Source organism: Antennarius striatus, chromosome 1 (genome assembly GCF_040054535.1).
Source record: "Antennarius striatus isolate MH-2024 chromosome 1, ASM4005453v1, whole genome shotgun sequence".
Taxonomy (NCBI): Eukaryota; Metazoa; Chordata; class Actinopteri; order Lophiiformes; family Antennariidae; genus Antennarius; species Antennarius striatus.
Genome location: NC_090776.1, coordinates 5,976,165 through 5,996,711, shown reverse-complemented (window position 1 = coordinate 5,996,711; position 20,547 = coordinate 5,976,165). Strand labels below are relative to the sequence as shown.

Here is a 20,547-nt window from a genome sequence, read left to right as displayed (position 1 = left end):
CAGAGGATCTGACTTTGGGTCCGTGTTCAAGCCGGGTCTTTATAGTCAGTGACTAGGGGTCAAACGGTGTGTCTAGAATTATTGGACGCAGGTGTGGGATCTGCGCTGCGGGAAACCCAGCGTGAGGCTGGGGGCAGACCCCAAGCCGGGTCTTGACATTTACTGCATTGTTGCCACGAAGAGGGAGCTAAGCCGAGAGGCAAAGATCTCCATCTACCATTCAATCTTCATTCCTACCCTCAACTATGGTCATGAGTGATGGGTCTTGACCGAAAGAACAAGATCGAGGATACAAGTGGCGGAAATGGGGTTTCTCCAGTGGATAGCTGATGTCTCCCTTAGAGATAGGGTGAGAAACACTTCCATTCACGAGGGGCTCAGAGTAGAGTCATTGCTTCTTCGTGTGGAAAGGAGTCCGTTGAGGTGGTTTGGGCATCTGGTGCGGATGCCTCCAGGGCACCTTCCTAGGGAGTTGTTCCTGGCATGTTCAGCTGGGAGGAAGGGCTCTGGATAAGGGCATAAAGGAGGCCAAATCCACCTATGCTCAAAAGATCCAGGGTCACCTGACGTCAGGGGACCCACGGAGCATGTGGAAGGGGATCAAGTGCATAACTAACTTTAAGACCAGGAATGCACAGGGCCCTACAGACCCCTTCCTAGCAGATGCCCTCAATAATTTTTATGCCTGCTTTGAAGACCCCAACACCCACCCCCAGCATCAAACTAACACCACACCCCGATGACATGCCCCTCAGTGTGACCACAGAGGATGTGAGGAGGACCCTGCAAAGGATTAACCCTCGCAAGGCAGCAGGCCCCGACGGCATCCCAGGGAGAGTGCTGAAGGACTGTTCCCACCAACTGGCAGAGGTGTTAACAGACATCTTTAACACCTCACTGCAGCTAGCAATAGTCCCCGGCTGCCTGAAGTCTGCCACCATCCTCCCGGTCCCCAAAGGTCACTCGGTGAAGGACCGGAATGACTATCGGTCGGTGGCCCTCACCCCGATAGTCATGAGGCGCTTTGAGAAGCTGGTCATGGCACACATCAAGGACTCCATAGACATAACTTTGGACCCCCACCAATATGCCTACAGGAGGAACCGCTCCACCGATGACGCCATCATGTGGTCCACACTTCCCTCACCCATCTGGAGAGCAGGGACTCATACATCTGCCTGCTCTTCCTGGACTTCACTTCGGTGTTCAACGCCATCATCCCCCAGACCCTGGTGCAGAAGCTGTCAGAGCTGGGACTGTCTGCAACTACAGGGAACTGGGTCCTGGACTTCCTGGCAGACAGATCACAGACTGTCAGGATTAACAACACGGTCTCCTCCCCCATCACCCTCAGCACTGGCTCCCCACAGGGCTGCGTGTTCAGCCCCCTCCTGTTCACCCAAGCTGTCATATAGTAAAGTTCGCAGATGACACAGTAGTGGTGGGACACATCCAGAACATTGATGAGTCCAAATACAGAGAGGAGGTGGAGCACCTGGTGCACTGGTGCAGACAAAACAACCTCTGCGTCAACGTGGGGAAGACCAAGGAGATGGTGGTGGACTTCAGGAGGAAAAGACACCCCCTCCCCCCCTGCACATCGGAGGAGCAGCTGTGGAGGTGGTTTCCAGCTATGGGTACATAGGGGTTCATCTCACTGAGGACCTCACTTACATTTTTAACTTTTTCTTGTTTCTCACCAGGGTGAGAAACAGCTTCTTTCCAGAGGCTGTTTGACAGCTGAACTCCAGTGGTGCTCTGTAGTCACCCTCACGGCGCCCCGTATGTCACCACAAACACACGGGGATCTGGTGCAATATGGTACTTCAAGTGCTTCTTCAAGTGCAATAGACTGAGCACCTACACACTTAAGCTGCTGCATTGTAAATAAATTGCTGTTCTGACACTTAACACTTTATATACTGTTTTTTTTTTTTAAACTTTTTTCTTGTTCTTCTTATCTTTTTTATCTTACATTTTTAACTTTTTCTGGTTTTTCTTAACTTATCTTATTTATCGACCGGGCTTACTGGGACCTTCAGAGAGGTATTTCGTATGTGTGTCAGCATGACAAATAAAGATGCTGATTCTGATTCTGAAACCTCGGGGTACTGTATCCCAGTACACTGTACTGGGATTACCTTGGGATCCCCCCATCAGAGCTGGTGGATGTGGCCAGGGAAAGGGAAGTTTGGGGCTCCCTTTTGAAGCTGCTGCCCCCGCGACCCTACTATGGATAAGCAAAGATTGATGGATGGATAGATGGATGAATGGACGCAACTTGAAGACAGACCGTAAAAAAAATTCACATTCAACACAGATAGTCATTATAAATTGCTGCCAAACCCAGATTCATGTATGAATACATGGTGGTTGCATCAGTCAGTTAAAGAATGGGTGGATGTCTTGAAGTTAACACCTTCCCACCATCACCATGTCTCCACCAGTGTAAAAGGGATCAATTAGGTTATCAATTTGAATAACATATTTATATAGTTTGTCATCATACATTCAGATAAACATCCAAGTGCACACAGGAAAGAAATGACATGACTCCTGTGATGAAATTATAAGAGTAAAACTATAAGTGAAAATGTGGAGCTTGCTTGTTACATAAATTATGGTTAATGTGAAAGAAGTAAATTGCCCTACCTTGCTGTTGCTGCGGATATCCAATCGATGCCAACGTCTGTCTGCCACATTTATGTTGCCTGGCAACTGTAGCACCACCGTACCAGAACCATGGTTGATTTTTAAGGTGGGAGTTCCATCTATTAGTTCTAGATGAAAAGAGAAAAAAAGGGAGAGAAATGAAAGATAATGAGGAATGACATGGCTTTTAAATGAATGAGTTCAAGTTGTAATTACTAGTTACCTCTACTATGGATGCCAAGGCTTCATCTGTTACCCTTTGTTAACAGAATTATACAAAATCTGCGGTGATACTTGGTGGAAGGATAGAGCAACAACAACAAAGGAAACCATTACTTATTGGTGCAGATCGAGAATTTTTTCTTTAAAACTTCTAACAACTAAATTTTTTGACTTGTCACCCTGTTGCTTGTAAACCTACTTGACTTATTTACATTACAGCTATATTGTTATTAGACATGGGGGAAAAAAACATTAAATTTTGGTATGGATAAATTTACCTTAATTTCTCATGAAAAACCAATAAATCCTTTAAAAAAAGACATATTTATGTTGGCTATGGGGATGAACAGTATTACCAAGATCCACATAACAATACAGATATTCTTGAAAATAAGACCTAAACAGGTTTACTCTTTCATGGTGAGTGTATATGGTCTGGTGACTACTGTTCTAGTTTAGGATTGAAGCTGATAAAAATATGCCGTGTTATCTCTAAAACTAGGAAAAATACAGTGTTGTGTTTTAAAGTGTTAACTTCCAGTCATATAGTAACTGGCGTTAATTGCTGTTATTGTCTCTCTATTTTAGCTTTAATGACGACTATTGCATTATTTCAGTCAGCTGTGATGTAGTTTTCTATATCTCTCAATGTCACAAACATCAGACAAAATTTATTATGTTTGATTTTCTGACTTACTCAAATCAAAAACAAAATTAGAAACAAAAAACTCTACTCTCACAAGGCTAACTTGGACTGAAAACAGCACCCTTGCACGTAATGCTTCTGCAATAAGTAACACACACAAAGAAATACACAAAAGCTGTATATGCAGTCTCCCAAATTATCTGAACAACTGACCAAGAGGCAAGCAGCCACACATTGAAAAACCGCCCGGAAATTGACAAGGCTCGGAGGCTCGAAGTGGGCAGGATACCTGGCAATGACCAGGTGGAAAGCTGGTGCTCTAATCCAGCTAAAAGGCTGCAGCAGAGGAGGCCTGGCCAGGACTCCAGTGAAGCACAAATCAGAGCTGAGCAACCGAGTACACTGGGCCAGAGGGAGCATAGGCAGTGAGAGTGACAGATGAAACGGAAAACTATACATCCAGAGCTGTAGCCCTAACAATATGTCGGGGTGGCACAGTGCGTAGCAAGAGGGTTCCATTTACAATTCCTTTTTGTGTGTAGATTATATATGTTCTCCCCATGTCTTTGTGGGTTGTCTTGCCTGTAGTTGGCAGGAACAGGCTCCAGCAGACCTGTGACCCAGAATCCAAATAAGCGACTAATAATGAGACAATTGTTATGGTATTGTCTGCAAAACAATAGATAGAATAAAAGGTAAGAGTCCATGTCTAACAACAAACAGTTTCTGAATTTGTCTACTGTCATATTAAAAATATGCTGAATAAAACAGCAACTACTAACTGAACTGGTGTCCATTTGATTTAAAAAAAGATGACTCCATTTGGCGCTTTATTGGTTGAAAGTCTAATATTTTTTGTTGGTGTGATGGGTCGGATCATCCCCTCCTTTGGTTTTTAGATTTCTATGCTGAATCACAATCCTTGCTTATGAGCCCAACAGAATATTTTTTTCAAAATCGAACAGTCTTCTTTTCATCACTGTTAATGGGCCAGACGTGCCTTCATTTCCGGTTCAGAAGTTCGCACAGAGGAAGTACGAACACCTCCAGATGACGTGCCAACAGGAAAGCCAAAAAGACCCATGTGAAGTCCAACATCATGACCATTTGAAGTCTCCTTAAACTAAAGCTTTTTTTTTTATCTTCATCTGAGAATTTTATACATCCAGAGAAAGTTTTTAAACAAAACTAACCAGACAAACACTGATTATTTAAATTTTTAGCAGCCTTTGCACGGGAGTAAGAGCACTGATGGGTGGGTAGTGTTATATAAGGGTGGCAGTAGCTCAGTGGTAGAGCGGGCAGTAGAGCAGGTCGTCCAATGTTCTAAGATCGGCGGTTTGATTCCCACTCCCACCCCAGAACACCCGGAGTACTGCCGAGGTGTCCTTGAGCAAGACGCCACCCCCTTCACAAGCCGCTTATTTGGGGTTCTCCACAAAGGGGCTGCCCGCTTAACACACTAACCTATATACAGGTATATATACTTTATACACACACACACACACACACACACACACACACACCTGGAGAACCTGGAGAGAACCCACGCAGACACAGGGAGAGCATGCAAACTCCACACAGAGCGGGACTCGAACTCGGACCCGCCTTGTTGTGAGGCGACAGCGTTAACAACTGCGCTCCCGTTCCGCCCTACGGTAAATATATAAAGTAAAAAATAAAAAAAATAAAATACATTTTGTTGGGTTAATGTTAATCTTGTGGATTAACATTATCCCAACTAAATTGTTCTTTTTAATTTAATTAATTAAATGTATTCTGTTTTTTCAGATGGGATGGATATAAATGCATGTCTTTTAAAAAACTCAAAACTCAAGTGAAATTCTACATCATCTGTGACCAAACAAATGTGAAAAAATTAGGACATACCATTAAATAATCAGGTCTTTATTAAAGTATGTTTACATATCGATGTCCAATCTTATTCTTAATTCATCTCTGGAAAAGAAAATGATATAATTTCAATGAAAGAACAAAAAGTAATACTGGGGCCGGAACGACTATTCCGGGTTCGAGTGCTGTTCTGCGAGGAGTTCTCCACATGTTAGTGTGGGTTCTCTCTGGGTTCTCAGGCTTCCTTCCACTTCCAAAAACATGAACCATAGGCAAATTGATCGTTCCAAATTGCCTTTTAGCTGAAATAACTTCACAGACACATCTTGTAGTCATCTACCAGTCTCTGACATCGATCTGAAGAGAGTATCCTAATCCTCAATGCAGAATTCTTTCAGCTTTGAAATGTTTGAGAGTTTTCTTGCATTTATGTCCCATTTCATGTCAACCCACAGCATTCAATGGGATTAAGATCTGGGCTTTGACTTGGCTATTCCAGGGCTTTCCACTTCTTGGTGGAGTATTCTTTGGGTCACTGTGATGTTGTAGGGTCAAGTTCTGTTTGAGTTTCTTTTCTTTTTTTTTTCTTTTTTTTTACACATGGTTTAACTGTATCCTCAAACACCCTCTGATACACAGTAGAATTCATGGTGAATTTATTACTTATTCAAGTAGCAAACATTATAGTTGCATAGACAAAACGTGTGTTTGTTTCCCTGTTATAACATAAATCTTTTAATTTGTTCGATAATGAAAGAAACCCACATAACTCCATCAATCAAGGATCAAACTATTCAAGTGAATAAAGAAAAATCAAACACAAGTTAGGACATTAACTTTGTTCAGCATGGTTTTGTCAAAGTTAAAATAGGCTTAATTACTGCTCTGTGAGAAATATAGTTTTGGTCAAAACACACTTTTCACCTACTTATTTTAAGACACCCTAATCTTTTATGCTCTCGCATAATTCTCGCATGGAATTTATGTGACTGCCCACATTTGACCTTCGGGCCTCGAGTTTGACACATGTGCTCTCAACTATGTCTGAGGTTTAAATGAGGCAAGCCTTCTTCAAAATTCTGGGGAACAATCTTCTGATCATGTGCACCTGATGTGACACATGTGTGATTTTAACTATTTTAATAAGCCTTCCCCATCTCCCTCCCACCTCTTAGCTGACCAATCAACACTGCCCTCCCCCATGCATTCACGTACGTTTGTTTACTTGAGCCACTCGAACACGCCTGCATTACAGATGGATCGATCGATCGCCATTTGTTATGTACTGATGTGCTTGCCCTACTGGGGACTGACGTCATATCCAGGTGCCAGGGCGCGCCAGATATGGACTTGTGTGTATTGCCACGGAGCCAACATGTGTGCAGACGAGTGAGTCTAATAAATGCAATTCTTGTTTAAATACGGAGTTGATTATTGAAGAGAAGTAATCACTACCCAACATTGGCGACGAGGATACCAGTTTAAAGTTAAATCTGAAGAGTTCGACCACATTGTTGAGGCGAAATGGATCACCTGCCAAAGTTTGAGTGCTACAGTGAGCCGGCTACGCTGGGTCCGAGGTGGACGAGGTGGCTGACGGCGTTTGAGCTCTACGCGGACGGCAAGGGTTTGATTTTGGCCGACGACGCGGAGACTCCAGTGAAACAGAGAAGAAGGGCTCTGCTCCGGCACCACGCCGGCACGGACGTGCAAGATATCTTCGCTACGCTGCCCGACACGGGAGGACCGGCGGACTACGCCAAAGCAGTCAAGGCGCTGAATGACTACTTTGTGCCGCAGGTAAACACTGCGTTCGCGCGCCAAGCTTTCTACCGAGTAGCACAGAAACCAGGGGAGACTGTGCAGCAGTTTGTGACGAGGCTTCGTCAGGCTGCTAAAGACTGTGCGTTTGATGCGGACATTGGCAATCAGATAAGAGATGCAGTGTTGAGCAGGTGCACGTCGGAGTATGTAAGGAGGAAGCTGCTGGAGGAATCACAGCTGACGCTGCAGCGCGCTTTGGAGATAGCAGCGCAGTGTGAGAGAGTGGAGAACCAGATGGCTGCGATGAGGATGAGCGGCGGAGACGGCGGCGGCGCGGAAGGAGGAGCGGCCGTGAACCGCGTCTTTTCAAAGAGGGATGGAAGACCCCAGAAGGGGAGATCAACGCCTCGAGATCATAGAGAAGGAAAGGATAAATCTACCAAAGTGTGCTACAGATGTGGTCACGGAGATCACTTGGCCAAGGACTCTGCATGCCCAGCAAAGGGACAGACATGCAGAAGGTGCAATGGAAAGGATCATTTTGCGAAAATGTGCAAATCAAAACAAGGTAAAGACAGACAGAGTGTGCAATGTGTTGAAACTGAGGACCAGGACACTGGGGACAGAGACTATGCATTTACAATTGATGATGATTCTAACACAGAGAGGGTCACATTTGATGTGGGGGGTGTAGATTTGCTAATGTTAATTGATTCTGGTGCTTCAAGCAACGTTGTGGATGAAAATACATGGGAAAGGCTTAAAAGTAAAAAGATAAAATGTGTGTCCACTAAGGCAGTTAGCAAACCTCTGTATCCATACTCCTCCAAGGTGCCTCTTCCAGTAATAGGTGTGTTCAAATGTGAAGTTAAAGTGGGAAAACACAACACTGAAGCAGAGTTCACTGTAATACAGGGACGTGGGGAGCCACTGCTTGGGAGGAAAACTGCTATTGAGCTAGGTGTACTGAGGGTGGGTACAAACATAGCAGCGGTGACAGTTGTTATGTCTGAAATAGAGATGCAATACCCCAAACTGTTTAAAGGTGTTGGTAAACTAAACACAAAGCAAATAAGTTTGCATATTGATGAGAGTGTGACACCAGTGGCACAACCCCTAAGGAGGGTGCCATTTCACCTAAGGGAAGCAGTAGAGAAAAAGATTAAACAGCTGCTTGACATGGATATTATTGAAAAGGTGGAGGGACCCACACCGTGGGTGAACCCTGTTGTAGTTGCACCAAAAGCTAATGAAGATGACATCAGAATGTGTCTGGATATGAGGAGAGCTAATACAGCTATCATTAGAGGGAGATACCCAATTCCTACTGTAGATGAGCTCTTACAGGGAATGAACGGGTCTGTCATTTTCAGCAAATTAGACTTGAAGTGGGGCTATCACCAGCTAGAGCTCACACCAGAGTCCAGGGGTATCACTACGTTTGTTGTACACACAGGTACCTACAGGTACAAAAGACTCATATTTGGTGTCTCATCTGCTAGTGAACAGTATCAATATGAAATTGCGACAGCTACAGCTGGCATTGAGGGGGTAGACAATATCTCAGATGATATAATTGTTCATGGCCCAGACCAGGAGACTCATGATAAACGACTCCATGCAGTTCTGAAGAGGTTAGAGGACTGTGGGCTGACCCTAAACAAAGAGAAGTGTCAGTTTAATATGGACAAGCTAATTTTCATGGGCATGTTACTCTCGCAGAAGGGCATAGGTCCCACTACAGAAAGAGTGAGAGCAATAGCAGAGGCACGAGAGCCTGAGAACGCTTCTGAGACCCGTAGTTTTCTTGGGTTAGCGGGTTATTCAAGCCGTTTCATACCACAGTTTGCTAGCATATCAGAGCCACTTAGGAGGCTAACTAAGAAAGACACACCTTTTCTATTTGGGCCAGAGCAAAAGCATGCGTTTAAAGTGTTAAAGGAGAAGTTAGCTGAGGCTGGCACGCTGGCATATTTTGACAAAGATGCCCCTACCAAAGTCATAGCGGATGCAGGACCAGTGGGAATAGGTGCAGTCCTAGTACAGCAACAGCAGCGAGAGATGGTGCCCATATGTTATGTAAGTAGGAGCCTGACTGACTGTGAACGCAGATATTCACAAACTGAACGGGAGGCCCTCGCCTTAGTCTGGGCGTGCGAGAGGCTGCACCCGTACATATATGGAAAAACGTTTGACCTAGTGACGGACCACAAGGCTCTGGAGGCCATCTACAGTCCAGCCTCTAAGCCATGTGCCCGCATTGAGCGGTGGGTGTTGCGGCTCCAACCGTATGATTTCAGAGTATTACACATACCCGGAAAGGACAACATTGCGGATCCCCTGTCGCGACTACTGGGAGGGAGCAGGACAGATGGGAACCACAAGCACGGCGCGGAGGAATACGTGCGATTCGTTGCCACACACGCGACTCCACGAGCACTGACCACCAGAGAGGTAGAGGAAGCCTCTGCGATGGACGATGAACTCAGGGACCTGAGAAGTGCAGTACAGAGTGGATGTTTTGACAAGTGCCAAGTGTATGCGCGTATTGCATATGAACTGTGTGTAATTGGACAGTTGGTGCTAAGAGGGACACGCATTATACTGCCACAGGCACTCAGAGACAGAGCCCTAGAGTTGGCTCATGAGGGACACTTGGGCATTGTGGGCACAAAACAACACCTCAGGAGTAAGGTGTGGTGGCCAGGTCTGGATAAAGCAGCAGAGAGATATGTGAGGTCATGTCACGGTTGCCAAATAGTGTCGAGGCCTGACATGCCAGAACCTCTGAGACCCACAGCACTTCCAGATGGGCCGTGGCAGGACTTAGCCACTGACCTACTAGGCCCACTACCAACAGGACATTCCATATTAGTTGTGATTGACTATTACAGCCGGTACTATGAGTACGAGATCCTGCAATCGACCACTGCGGAGAAGGTCATAGACAGTCTGGAGGATATCTTTAGTAGGCATGGACTTCCTATTTCCATTCGTTCGGATTGTGGACCACAATACATGTCTGCACAATTTCAAGCATTCTGCCAGGAGAACGGAATCGAGCATGTGAAAACCACACCTAAATGGGCTCAAGCCAACGGTGAAGTGGAGCGGCAAAATGCTTCGTTGATGAAGAGGATTCGCATCGCACAGTCTGAGGGGCTAGAATGGAAAAAGGAGCTACGCAAGTATGTGACCGTCTATCGATCGATAGATCACGCCATGACAGGTAAGAGTCCTGCCGAGCTTCTGTTCAACAGAAAGATCAGAGGAAAGCTCCCAGACATCACTACACCACAAAGAGATCTGGAGGTCAGAGACACCGATGCTGAGAGAAAAGGACAGTCGAAAATCTACACTGACAACAAAAACAGAGCGAAACACTCAAATGTATCAGTGGGAGACCAAGTCCTATTAAAACAAGACAAAGTTGATAAATTCACAACAACCTTCAACAAGACACCACACGAAGTGATCAGCAAGGACGGAAACAATGTGATTGTTAAATCACCAAGTGGAGCGACCTATTCCAGGAACACTACATTTGTCAAGAAGTACTACACCGAAGATCCTGCTCCACAGTCATCTAGCAAGACACAAATAACATGGACCGAACACGAGGAGGAACAAACCACACCTGACATCGAGTCCAACACGGAGACTCATACTAGGGTGTCCACACCTAAACCTGCAATGCCTGCTAGGTACGAGAGACCCCACAGGCAGATCAAACTGCCTCAGCGTTTGACCGACTTTGTCATAAAGTGAAAGAGTCTGTTCGGGACCCTTAAAAAAAAAAAAAAAAAAAAAAAAAGAAGAAAAAAAGAAAAACGTGTCAGATGTGATGTTTGTGATATTATGATTGTACCTCACCTGTCATGGTGATGTTTATGTTAAGTGTTTACAAGGTGAAATGTTGAAAGGGAAACTGGGTTGTTCTTTATGGAAAAAAAAACAGAAAAGAATGTAATACAGTGATGTTGTGGAAAAAAAAAAGTTATTTCACTGATGTTTGGTGAAAGACACATTGGAGTCTAATTCCTAGTAAGGGGGGGATGTTATGTACTGATGTGCTTGCCCTACTGGGGACTGACGTCATATCCAGGTGCCAGGGCGCGCCAGATATGGACTTGTGTGTATTGCCACGGAGCCAACATGTGTGCAGACGAGTGAGTCTAATAAATGCAATTCTTGTTTAAATACGGAGTTGATTATTGAAGAGAAGTAATCACTACCCAACACCATTGTCTGCAACTTTTTTAACTTTCACGAACTTCACCGCTATGGTTTTTGCTCTGATTCTTCTCATGTTTTGCACTGTTGTTTTTCATGATATAATGATTGATTTTTTGGCACTAAGCGTGGGCCTGCTTCCTCAGTCTTTGCTGAACAAAGAATTGTGGCTCATTGTGTAAACATGATCAGACTGGCCGGTGAGATAATTACACTGTGTTTTCTGAAAATCGTTATGGACAACGAGAGCTCGTGGATAACAAGGGAGCTAAATTAACGCAAACTAAGGAAATATATGGGATTTTACTGGTTTTTGTCTTGTATTCTCGTGCGCGTGTGTGTGTGTGTGTGTGTGTGTGTGCGTGTGTGCGTATTCACGCAGGCTCTCCGATCACTTAGAAGAGCTACAACTGCTTTCATTTGTGACCGGTAGAAAATGTTTCTCCTGAGCCACCAGAGTTGGGTAGCAGTCAGCTGGTATAAGGTGTTACCATGCTTCCTTTCTGGCTAGGAGTTGACTGCTACACATGCTGCTTTTGTCACATGGTAGGTTTTGTTCAGTGGCTTCCCTCATGCCCATGCAGGTGGATTCCTGTGGAGGATTGTTCCACAGGAGATAAAAGGACACTTTCTTTTGTGTACAAATTAGTTTTGCAGAGGTATTTATTTAACCTGTCTTCTTTCATTGTAGACAGACTGCCACTGGTGTTTTGTTTTCATACTTTTGTTTCATCGTTTGGTTTTTATAGTTTTATTTTGTTCGTTTTATCGGTTAGACTATTGTGCCCTTTTATAGTACTTGTATTTATTTTAGGCTTGCATTTTCCCCCAAGACAACATATTGGACTGTGGTGGCAGCCTTACACTTAACGTGTTTGTTGTTCTTTCCCTTGTATGAGTGCTGCGGGGCCGGTGACGGTGGAACTATTCAGACGGTGGAGCCATCGGTGGTCGGAGTCCCTCCCTTCAGCTCCACACTCCCCTTAATTTGTGTATTTAGTGGTTTCACACAGCCTTCACGTGTTATACTTTTATCCCTTGTCTTTTTGGTTTGTTTGCTGTGTGAGTGCTCCGGCCTCGATTGGCTCCCCGATTGCAGTCATCCTGGCCGTCCTGCAGTGCTCATGCAGGTAATTGAGACTTGACAGGTCTGTTGGTGTTCGTGTTGTGTTTTTATTTCCCTTTTAATAAAGTTTTTACTCTTGGGGGAAGATCCTTGTCTCTGCCGTCGTTGGACCGTCGCTTGTGCAAATTTTTAATATATGTGGCCTGTTCATGAACTTAAACAAGTCTTACAATTTGGTTATTTAAATTTCCTGAACTCTATTCAGTGTATCAGTGTTTTCTCAGCAGCTACACATTCACCACAAAAAAGACAATTCTTCTGAATTTGTATTTAAGGTGTAACTGGTTTGCTGTAATGCTGGTGAAAGCCCCGTGCGGACAGACACACACACACACACACACACACACACACCTACTTGCTAACTAGTTAGCCAAATGCTAGCTAGAATTCAAAAGCTTATGAGGAATTTTCAGCATGTAGCTCTGATCCAGGTCATTACCACACACCGCTACCATAGCCTGATCATGAACCACACGCGCGCGTGCACACATGGCTGAAGTAGACCTCTAACTAGTTAGCCAAATGCTAACTGAGTCCAACAGCTTGTCAGTGTGTAGCTCCGAACTAGGACATTACCACATAATGCTACCGTAGCCTGAACGAACTCCCCCTTTCGGGGATTGCCACGCCCTTGGGCATGTCAACCAATCAATATCGTCAATCACAGAGCGCAGTCTTTGATGAAAATTAAGTCACAAACGGTATTCTAGCAAAATCCGATTGTTCTGATTCAGTCCGGGCCATGACTTTTCACTGTACCTGACATTTTATTTTTTGGTCTTTTTTAATAATTGAGAAATGTTTTCAACTGACACAGTGATTTGCAGCTTGCCTTTGCAAAGCTAAGCCTCCCTCTCAGAGGTACTTAAAATATGGATTGAGAGCTATTGATTCAAAAATTGTATGTGCAACAGCGTGTCAATGCTTCTCAAATGAATTCATGTCAGGGACCTTGCTGCATTTGCACCTTGAACTTCATGCAATTAAGTGTATGAGGTACTACTCTCAAATTGCCGTATTAGGGCTGAGATGTGTTTTTTTGATGAGTGTCCCATACACTGTCTCTCCTATTGATTTAAAAAGAGGAAAGCCCTGACAGTTTAATTTTTCAGGAAACAGTGAGTGAGTTTGTTTTTAACCCACTTTTCTTCCAAATCCCCTTCAATTATCTGCAAGCTGATTCAACCCACTCCAGTAGCAAGATGGGTTGCATTTCAGGAATGATCCAATTAATTTTAGTAAAGTGGCTGAGACCCGACATTTGATGAAACAGAACAGTGTAAATTATATTCCTGTGTCAACTCAATCCAAAGTCTCATGCCATAGTTTACATAGCTATATATTTCCATCATGGCTCAACATCACTCCCCTTACATCTGTGGGATCACTCATTCTTCTCAAATTCACTGCACCTGGTGCGTCTCATTTTTTTTCTTCTCTATCTCATTAGTCTGTCAGTTCCCATTTGTTAGGCTGCTGTACGTATGCTGCTTCAATGTGAGAATTTTCCAGCTTGGGAAAATCTATGTTTCCACCCATCCATCTATCTATTGTCTTACCTAAATGCAATAAACCCTATCTAACCCTTTCAGTTCAATGTACCCTTCAATCATTCATTCATTTTCCAAACCCCTTATTTACCTTTCGTGGATCAAGGGGGTTGCTGGAGCCTATCCCAGCACTTATGGGCGTGAAGTGGGGAGATGCTCTGGACATGTTGCTAGTGCATCACAGAACCACACCAAAGTCTAACAGCCATTCACAGACACAGTCATACCTGCGGACAATTTGGAACCGACCGGTCCATCTGAAGTGCACAATTTTGGAGGTGGGAGAAACCCGGAGAACCCACGTGCAGCCACAGGAAACATTCAAACTGGACATGACTCAAACCAAGAGCATTCTTGCTGTGAGACAAAAGTGCTACCCTCTGTGCCACTGTGCCACCATGATATTCAGCATAATAATCTAGTGTTCATTTCTGACCCCAAGAGAAGATCATTTGAGGTATAATTGAGTCAATAAACAAATAAATATATATTTTAAAAAAATCAAAAACACTCCCCCTCTTCACAAGTTTAATGTTTCCAGTGAGGAAGTCTGTTATGACAACGGGGGATGAAAGTCCGTTATATATAATCACCGTTGATCACATTTACAAAGGCTAATGTAGCCGCAAGAGGGCACTAGCCAGTGTCTTATTGTGCTGGTCCCAAGCCCGGATAAATACAGAGGGTTGTTTCAGGAAGGGCATCTAACGTAAAAAAAAATCAAATGTGCAAATTAATCAAATTTACAAGGGCTAGCATACTACATAACTGCTAAAAACTGTGCTTCTTGCACAGGTAGCTGTGTAAGGAAGCATGAGTGGAAAGGTTGCCTTGCTAACATGAGGGAAGTGGCTATGTGGACGCAAGCATCTTACTTTTGCTGCTGAGTATTTTTTCTGTACATTTCTGTCATATGTTGAGGCACATTTGAAAAAAAGAAAAGAAAAACCTGCTCTGTTAATAGCCATAATCACAGAAGATTGATCAATGCCTAATCCAAAATAAGATTAATAACCTGAATAATTGAATAATCTATTCAATAAATAAATATTTAAAAATGATCTGTCAGCTAGCTAGCCAGTCCTGCAGTCAATGAATATTGGCTCTCCACATACAGCAGTTTCTGGTTGAAAACCGGTGCAGTGCTACATTGTGGTAGGGTAAGGTTGGCGGTTGCTGCTAAGAAATAGCTCTGCAAATTGAACATACCAAAGTGAATCTGTGCCCTCATGCATGATGTTTTCTTCCTTATTCATCAGACAATTACTGTGGGGTGCGTTCCTTATAGACTTAGATTAGGGTAAACCTAGAGTCCTACTTGCTTTCTCCAGTTTCTTAGACAAGGTCTAAAGCTGAAGCTGAAAATCACAACGTTTGGGGCCTTTATTTCTGTCTTGCTGAAGGTCGCACACAGCAACAAAGTAACTGCAAGATACCAACTCAACCAGTTCAAATTTTATTAAACTATGTTTAACAAGCATGTACACGTTCCCTTTGTGTCCTGTTTGTCTGAGTGGGTGTGTGTGTGTGTGTGTGTGTGTGTGTGTGTGTGTGTGTGTGTGTGTGTGTGTGTGTGTGTGTGTGTGTGTGTGTGTGTGTGAGAGAGAGAGAGAGAGAGAGAGGGAGAGAGAGAGAGAAGGCAACCACATGAGAAAATAAAGCATCTGACATCATTTAAGAAAAAAAAACAATTTCAGAAGCAGAACTTGCACAGATCTACGGCTGTTATGTAACCGGATGCCACAGTGTGTGCATGATCACACACACACACACACACACACACACACACACACACACACACCAGACATCACACACACACACACACACACATACACACACACACACACACACACAATGACCAATAAGCACAGGTAACGAGACTTCTCCATATCATCTCATTAATCATGAAACTCCTCAAAACCAAGTGCATAACTAGTCACTTATGCTAGACTACCAATATGAATGACAGGAGCGTTCTTTCACAAACTCAGGAAACATTTATGATTTTTAAATGATTTTCTATTAAACTGCTTAGGGATTTTATTTACTGTGGGGACACAAACCACAATAACACAACTGTCCAACATCACTGGACTACCATGCATGCAGTGAAGCACAAGTAATATAACCAAAATCAAAAACTCAACACATATATATAGAGAAGGGTGAGGATGGAGTGGGGCGGCAGTGGCTCAGTGGTAGAGCGGGTGGTAAAGCGGGTCGTCCAATGTTCCGAGATCGGCGGTTCACAATTCCCACTCCCACCCAAAACAAAATACACCCGGAGGTGAGCTGACAGTGGATGTCAGCTCACCCCCAGAGCACTGTCAGGGTGCCTTTGAGCAAGGTACTGTCCCTCTTACAAGTTGCTCACCAGTAGGAGACCAGACAAGAGCTGCCCACCACTCTACCTCCCTCTGCATGCTTACAGGCTCCCTGTGTGTGTTTGTTGTGAAGGGCCTGTACACACTAACATACGCATGATTTGACCAACTTGAGTGTGCCACTAATTTTCTTTCGAGGATTAATCTCGTGTGTGTGTGTGTGTGTATATATATATATATATATATACACACATCTCATTGATTAATCATTAATCATCATTCTTTCTGCAACCCTTGCAGACATGATAGTTGACAGGACAAGTGCAATATACAGTTGACCACATTTAATGAGGCACTGTTGTACTTATTTTAAATTAATAGATAAAAGATGATGAGCATTTCACATACCGACACATAAAAATATTTCAGGCAATAATATTAATCTCGCAAAAGTAATATGATGATTAATTATGTTAAAAAAGTCCAGTACACCATTAGATCTAAATGTGACTCACTGTTTAGCACCATCATGCTTGCACATGGGGGACCCCCAAGGATGTGTACTGAGCCCCCTCCTCTTCACTCTGCTGACCCACGACTGCACACCAACTTCCAACTCCATCCTCTTCATAAAGTTTGCAGACAGTACGACTGTGGTGGTTCTCATCAACCACAATGATGAGACAGCCTATAGAAATGAGGTGAGCCGCCTGGCTATGTGGAGCAAGGACAATGATCTCCATCTGTATGTGGAGAAGACGGAGGAGATTGTTGTGGACTTCAGGAGAGCACGCACCCAGCATGCTCCACTAACCATCGACGGTGCTGCACTAGAAAGGGTCAGCAGCACCAACTTCCTGGATGTGCACATTACGAGGACCTGTCCTGGAGATGTGCACACAACAGCCCCTCTGTTTCCTCCGCAAACTGAGGAGAGCAAGAGCCCCACCCCTGTCATTCTCAACTTCTACAGAGGCACCATCGAGAGCATCCTAACCAGCTGCATCAACGTGTGGAACGGCGCCTGCACCGTTACCTGCCGCAAGACCCTGCAGCGCATCATGAGAGCAGCTGAAAAGATCACTGGTGTCTCTCTCTCTTCCCTCACAGACATTTATAACACCTACCTCACCCGCAAAGCCATCAGCATTGCAGGTGATCCCACCCACTCCTCTTCCAACCTTTTCAGCCTGCTGCCATCATGTAAGAGACTGCAGAGTCTGCAGGCCAAACCCAGCAGGCTCAAGGACAGTTTCTTTCACCAGGCGATCAGAGGCCTGTACCATAAAGCTGGATTAACCTGGCCGGGCTTCCTCTTACTTTTCTGGCTTCACTTACCGAGACATCCGCCCTCCGGATTTTCGGTACCATAAAGCCGGCTATCAACTCATTAATTCAATCCAGGCTTGTCCACTCTAGATCTGTGTGCACTCACATAAAAAGGGCGGAGTTTGCTGCATGCGACCAATCCTAAACATGCAACAAACCGGCCCGAGCCACATATTTCACAACGGAGGAGCAAACAATAATAATAAATACTAGCAATACAAATCAATAATCCAGGCAAAAAGCAACACAGTTGCAGCTGCCGAACGGCGCAAGGATCGCCGGCACAAAATCGCCGACTGTGTCAATGCGGAATTTAGTTCCATTATAATATTACTTCCCCATTAAAGCCCGACCCGAACTGAGCCTGACAGTACTAAAGGCCAACCCGGCCCGACCCGAACTGAGCCCGACGGTATTAAAGCCCGTTATAGCAAGTGATATTAGACCCGGCGACTTTATGAAAAGCTCTACATACTGCGTTCTTCCCGAGGTTTTCGGCATCGCCAAGGGGTCGCCACTGAATCATTTGCCTCCATATAGCCCTGTCCTTTGCATCCTCTTCTCTCACACCAACTACCTTCATGTCCTCCCTCATTACATCCATAAACCTCCTCTTTGGTCTTCGTCTAGGCCTCCTGCCTGTCAGTTCAAAACTCAAGAATACATAAAAGTACCTATGAATGAATGAATCAATCCATGATTTACTTAAACAAACAATTGATTAATGGCATTTTATCTGTGGCTTGCCTGTAACCCATCCAACGAGGGATTTAAGGACATCATAATAATTACAAACATCGCTAAGAAATGTGGCAAAAAACAGTGCAATGCACACTGTCTGCGGGACTGTCAGCGTGTGGTTACTGATGTAAGGCTCCAGCAGCTGACAGATGTAATGTAAGCCCTCTCCCCAAAACCTGTACCTTTCGTACAGTGATATTCTCTCACGCCTGAGCGCTCTTCGCACAAGCTGTGCACCGATAAACCGGGTTCTCATAAAACGGACAGCCCATTTTCCAAGATAACTGATTGGTCAGTAGGTGGGGCTGTTATACCCGCTGAGCTCCAGTTGGTCAGTAGGTGGGGCTATTATACCTGCTGAACTTTTATCCTGAACATATCCTGCTCCGGAGCAGGTTAGATGTTCAGCATAGGTTACTGCGACAACATAGCCCGTAGAAAGTCAGCCACCTTTATGGTACCAAAAAGCCAGGGTTAAGCCTGAGGTTATCTCGCTAAACCGTAATCCAGCTTTATGGTACAGGCCTCAGAGGAGGTTTATGGATGTAGTGAAAGAGGACATGAAGGTAGTTGGCGTGAGAGAAGAGGGTGCAGAAGACATGGTTAGATGGAGGCACCTGATTCGCTGTGGCGACCCCTGAAGGAAAAAGCCGAAAGTAGAAGAAGGCATTGGTAGACAGGGTGCACAAAATCTACTGAAAAGATTTCTTTACAACACTTTGGAGCATGTGGGCTGTGACTAGAAAAAACTTTCATACTAAATAAAAGTACATGTAGAATATATTCATGGACTTAAACATGACAATGTTAAAAATCCTTTCTGTATTTGCTTTTGATTATTCATTAAATTTTCAATCCAGCATTCAGTCTTCAGGTGTTTTCAAATACATTGTCTTTTCATACAGCTAAGGCAGTGTTGAGTGGGAAAATGGAAGCAAAAAAGATGTTTTCACTGGACAATGTGTGGATATACTGTAAATGTACTCAGATATATACTAATTAGTTTTTGCAAACCACATATTGCTGTTCAGTCCTTGGAACACTACCGTCAAACTTTCATGAACACTTACGGCACAAACACTAATTTATTTTACTGATGTAAACCTGTTGATGGGTAAACAACTTTATACGGTATAAACTTATGAGTGTTCAGTAGGAAAGGATTTACCAGGATTGTTATGTATTCTGTACTTCATTTAGCTGAAGAACTACATTATAATGATTTCCAGGCAAATGAAAAATAATTCCTAGGTAAATTAGTATGAAAATGTTGTTCCCAATCAGTGTTCAGCTCCACATTTTTCATCACTTTGTTACAATGTAACTGTTGTAGGTCACTAATTTTATATTTTCAGTCCTCATAGAGACTAAATATAAGGTAAAAACAAATTTACCTAAACTAACTGTTCCTGTGTTGGAGCTGCTCCAACACAGCGTTTCTACACATAACAGCTCAGTCAGGCTAATGTATTCGCCATGATTCAATTTGATATCAATATTTGATAAAAGGTTACTCAAAATTATTTATGGGTCTCCTTAAATGAAACTATACATTGTCTATTTTTGAATTGCTGCTCATTTATGCTGTGAATTGAGGCAAACTCCATGCTTGAAAATCTGTAAAAACAGCTAAATGAGCCTAAATTGTTCAAGGAACACAGATTAATAAATATTTACGTGCTGAAAATGGATAAGCACACAGGTTGCACTGGAAGTATGTGCAATAGGACCACGTCTTATTTCCCATGTGTATCTGTGTGAGAGACTGCCTTACATTGTCTGTGGCCTAAAAGCTGCAAATCCACCTGCTCACCAAACCTCTCATCCTGCTAGAGTTGACCTGCAGCAGGATGAAAGGGTTGGTGAGTAGGTAATTTTGGAAAAGCAGACCAGCATCTAAAAAAAAAGTGTATGTGTGTGCAAATGTGTTTGTGAAGCAGTGGGGAGTATGATCAGGCTCATTTGGCAAAATCATAGGAGGACTTGATAAGGAGGTGAAGAATCTTTTCTGTCCATGTAGTCACCATTGTACAAAGCGGTACCTGATTCGAACATGTCTCACAATTCGTACATTTTGTCACGTGATGCAAAACATGCCACCTTATT

General features: G+C 43.8%; 1 protein-coding gene across 1 annotated transcript in view; it reads right to left on the bottom strand.

Moving 5' to 3' along the window:
- si:ch211-186j3.6 (neural-cadherin) overlaps positions 1-20,547 on the bottom strand; it is a 593,489-nt gene that overhangs the window by 129,429 nt on the left and 443,513 nt on the right. Inside the window, exon 28 of the mRNA XM_068311636.1 lies at positions 2,653-2,780. Coding sequence (XP_068167737.1) covers positions 2,653-2,780 — 128 coding nt within the window. The remainder of the gene's footprint in view (positions 1-2,652; positions 2,781-20,547) is intronic.